At 15.4% G+C, this 3,957-nt stretch overlaps 1 protein-coding gene across 1 annotated transcript; it reads left to right on the plus strand.

The window, feature by feature from the left end:
- Positions 1-1,467: 1,467 nt before the first annotated feature.
- Positions 1,468-3,834, plus strand: PRSY57_0619700 (mRNA binding PUM-HD domain protein-like protein; the record flags this gene model as incomplete). The annotated part of the gene is made up of 1 exon (XM_020114621.1): positions 1,468-3,834. One exon carries the CDS (start codon positions 1,468-1,470, stop codon positions 3,832-3,834), a length of 2,367 nt encoding a protein of 788 aa, XP_019970692.1.
- Positions 3,835-3,957: the final 123 nt, after the last annotated feature.

Below are 3,957 nucleotides of genomic sequence, written 5' to 3' on the forward strand. Positions count from 1 at the left end.
TTTTTTTTTTTTTTTTTTATTTTTTTATTTTTTTTTTTTTTTTTTTTTTTTTTTTTTTTATTTTTTTTTTTTTTTTTTTTTTTTTTTTTTTTTTTTTTTTTTTGGCTTAATGATAAAAATATATTTTTATATTTAATATTGTTCCGAATAAAAAATACAACAGCGAAATATTTTAAATTATTTAGTTTAATATTTATGTATATTATTATATATATATATAATATATATATATATATATATATGCATATGTTTATTATTTATTTTGTTAATTTATAAATAAATAGTGAGAATTACTCATATAAATAAAAAAATAATTATAATTTTATAAAAATATTTTTGTATATAAGGATATATAAAATATATAAAAATAAACTATTATTAGTTTATAGATAGATGGTATATTACAGATATAATAATGTGGGATATTCTGAATATAATTATTATTAAGTTTCACAAGAACATTGTTAACAATTTTAGCTTTTTATTTTTTTATGAAATATTTTATATTAAAATGATAATAAATATATAATATATAATATATATATAATATTTATATATGTGCATTCTAATTAGTATAATTCCTTGTAATTATTATAATATATAGAAAGGAAAATACAGGGGAAAGAACAAAAAAATATATATAAATAAATAAAATAAAATTATACATATATTTATATATATATATATATATATATATATATATTATATATATTTATGTACAGTAAAATTATAACAAATTTTTTTATACATATCTACAAAATAGGTTCATAAAATATATATTATATATATATTTATATATTTTTATATATGCTTTAAAAAGAAAAAAGAGTACTTTATCTTTTAGTACGCACAAAAAAAAAAAATATATATATATATATATAATATTATATATATTAATGAATATATATATATATATATATATATACGTATTGTATATTATTATATACCTATATATTTTTAAATACAGTTAAAATAAAAAATATATATATATAATTATATATATACTTTAAATATTTATATAACAACCGTTGAATAATTAATTATACATATATGAAAAAATAATAGGCTATTTTTTAATATATATATAATATATATATATTTATAGCATATATTTTTTTATATGTAGAATAATAATTATGTGGGATTTCAAAAAGAAAAATATATAAAAATAAATATAATAAAAAATAATTAATATACATCCTAATTTATCTAATAATGAAATATTATCACCATAATATTATATAATACATAATTGTATCTTAAATGAACTAAAAAAAACCTTTTTTTTTTTTTTTCTTTTTTTTATATAAAATTAAAATTATATATAATTAGCATATAAATATAAATATAAATTTATTTTATATATATATAATTCCTCATAAATATAAAAATATATAAGATATAATATATAATATTTAATATATATATGTTTATTATTGCTTCTTTTAAAATTACTGAGAAAAAAAAATGACCAAGAAGGTTGGAAAATGGAAAAGCAAAAAAAGCAAGGACAAAGTTTATTACAATAAAAATGGTTTGCATAATATAAAAAAGGGAAGGAATAAAGTGAATGATGATAATAATAAGAATAATATAGAAAAAGAGAAAGCTACAAATAAATATGTGAAATATGAAAAAAAAAAAAAAAGTCAAGAAAAATCTGCAGATAGAAATGATTTAAAAAAGAATATTATAAAAGGGAAAAATGATATTAAAAAAAATAATAATAAAAAAAATAATAATAATAAAAATAATAATAATAAAAATAATAATAATAATAATAATAATAAAAGTAGTAACATGAAAAAAAAAAAAAATAATAATGATAAATATTCAATGCAAATAAAATATAAAAATATTTTGAATGATGAAAATTTATCAAAATCCAAAAAAAGAAAATTAATAAAAGAACATCGAAAAAAAGAAATGATTGAAAATTACGATTATTATAAAAAATTAAAAATACATTTAAATGATTTATTGAAATCGAAAAATGATAAGGAAGAGAAAAAAAGGCAAGTAGGAATATTATACAATGAAATAAAGAAAACAGATATAGACAAATTTGCTCGTACTAATTTAGGATATCATATAATAACATCCTTAATAATATATAGAAATAAAGATGAAATATATAATAAGTTATTTAAATATTTTTATGATAAATGTTTTAATGATATATGTACATATCATTTTATTTCATTAATATTTCAATGTTTCTATAATCATGGTAATGATGATATGAAAAATGATATTTATTTATGGTTATTAAAAAATGTGAAAACGTATTTAAGTAAATTTGGATGTAGATTATGGCATATAGTTTTTAAAAAATCCAAAAGTCATTTAAGATTAAGAATGGTAAATTCTTTAATCATGCCTAATATGAATGATTTAAAAAACATATCATCCGAAATTTTTAAAAAACCAACAAAAGAAATGTTTGAATCATTTAGTGAGCAGAATCAAAAGGTTTTAAAGAAATATATGATTGAATTTATTGAAAATATTGTAGAAAAAGAAATGTTATATAATATGGTGTCTCATAATATTATATTAGTTGCATGTGAAATATTAGATGAAGAAGAATTAATAAATTTAATGGATATTATACATGAAGGTTGTGAATATTTAATAACAACATATATTGGTAATAATGCTTTAATTTATTTGTTAGGATATAGTACAAATAAACATAAAAAGATATTAATCAAAATTTTAAAAAACGATATTATTGATTTATGCAAAAATAGTGTTAATTTCTTGTTAATTATTAGATTATTAAAAATAACAGATGATACAAAAATTCTAAATGAATTTATTGTAAAAAAAATTACAGCAAATTTAGAAGATATATTAAATGATTATTATGGTTTTTATGTTATTCTTGAATTTTTTTATAATATTGAACAAATGGATAAAGATAAATTTTTATATGTTGATTGGAAACATTTAATATATTCTAAAGCACCAAAAAGTATAAAAGATGGCGAAAAAAGAAAAAATGAAATCATAAGACCCGTAATAGATCAATTACAATTAATATTTAAAGACAGAAATAAATTGAATAAATATATGAAAGATAAAAAATATCTTATACTAATATATGAATATTTATGTCATGCAGAATTATGTGATGAAGTCTTAAATAATTTATTCATTATGATGGAAGAGTGTATCGACTATATCAAAAATGGAGGCATACAACATAGCGATCTGTATAATAATAATGGTAAAGGAAACAATGAAGGTATAAATAATGAGCTAAATATGAACACAGACATGAACATAAATAATAAAGATGATATTAATATAAATGATAATGATGATATTAATATAAATAATAAAGATGATATTAATATAAATAATGATGATGATATCAATATAAATAATGATGATGATATCAATATAAATAATAATGACGACATGAATATAAAAAATAATGACGACATGAATAAAAATAATAATGATGATAATATTTCCTTACCTTATGTAAAAAATATTATTTCATTGTTTATCAAAATTTTTATGTCAACCAATAATACAAACCTTGCACATAAAATAATAGATAATAATAATAATAATAATAAGTTATATAAAAAAATAACAGATCTATTCCTTTTAAATTTACAAATAATATTAAAATCTGATTTTGTGAAATTATTCAATTGTCTAATATTATTTCTTAAAGAAAATGACCATAATATATATGAGCAAGTTATATCTACTGCACGATCATTAAACAATAATGATATATATGAAGAGCTAAAGAAAACACTTCCCAAGGTTAATCATTTTTGTAAATATCTTGAATTGGTTGTCGTCAACGAATAGAAGAACAACAACAACAAAAAAAAAAAAAAAAAAAAAAAAAAAAAAAAAAAAATTTAAAAAATTTTTTTTAATTTTTTTTTTTTTTTTTTTTTTAAAATTTTTATAAATATTTTTTTATTTATT

This window comes from Plasmodium reichenowi, chromosome 6 (assembly GCF_001601855.1).
Source record: "Plasmodium reichenowi strain SY57 chromosome 6, whole genome shotgun sequence".
Lineage (NCBI taxonomy): Eukaryota > Apicomplexa > Aconoidasida > Haemosporida > Plasmodiidae > Plasmodium > Plasmodium reichenowi.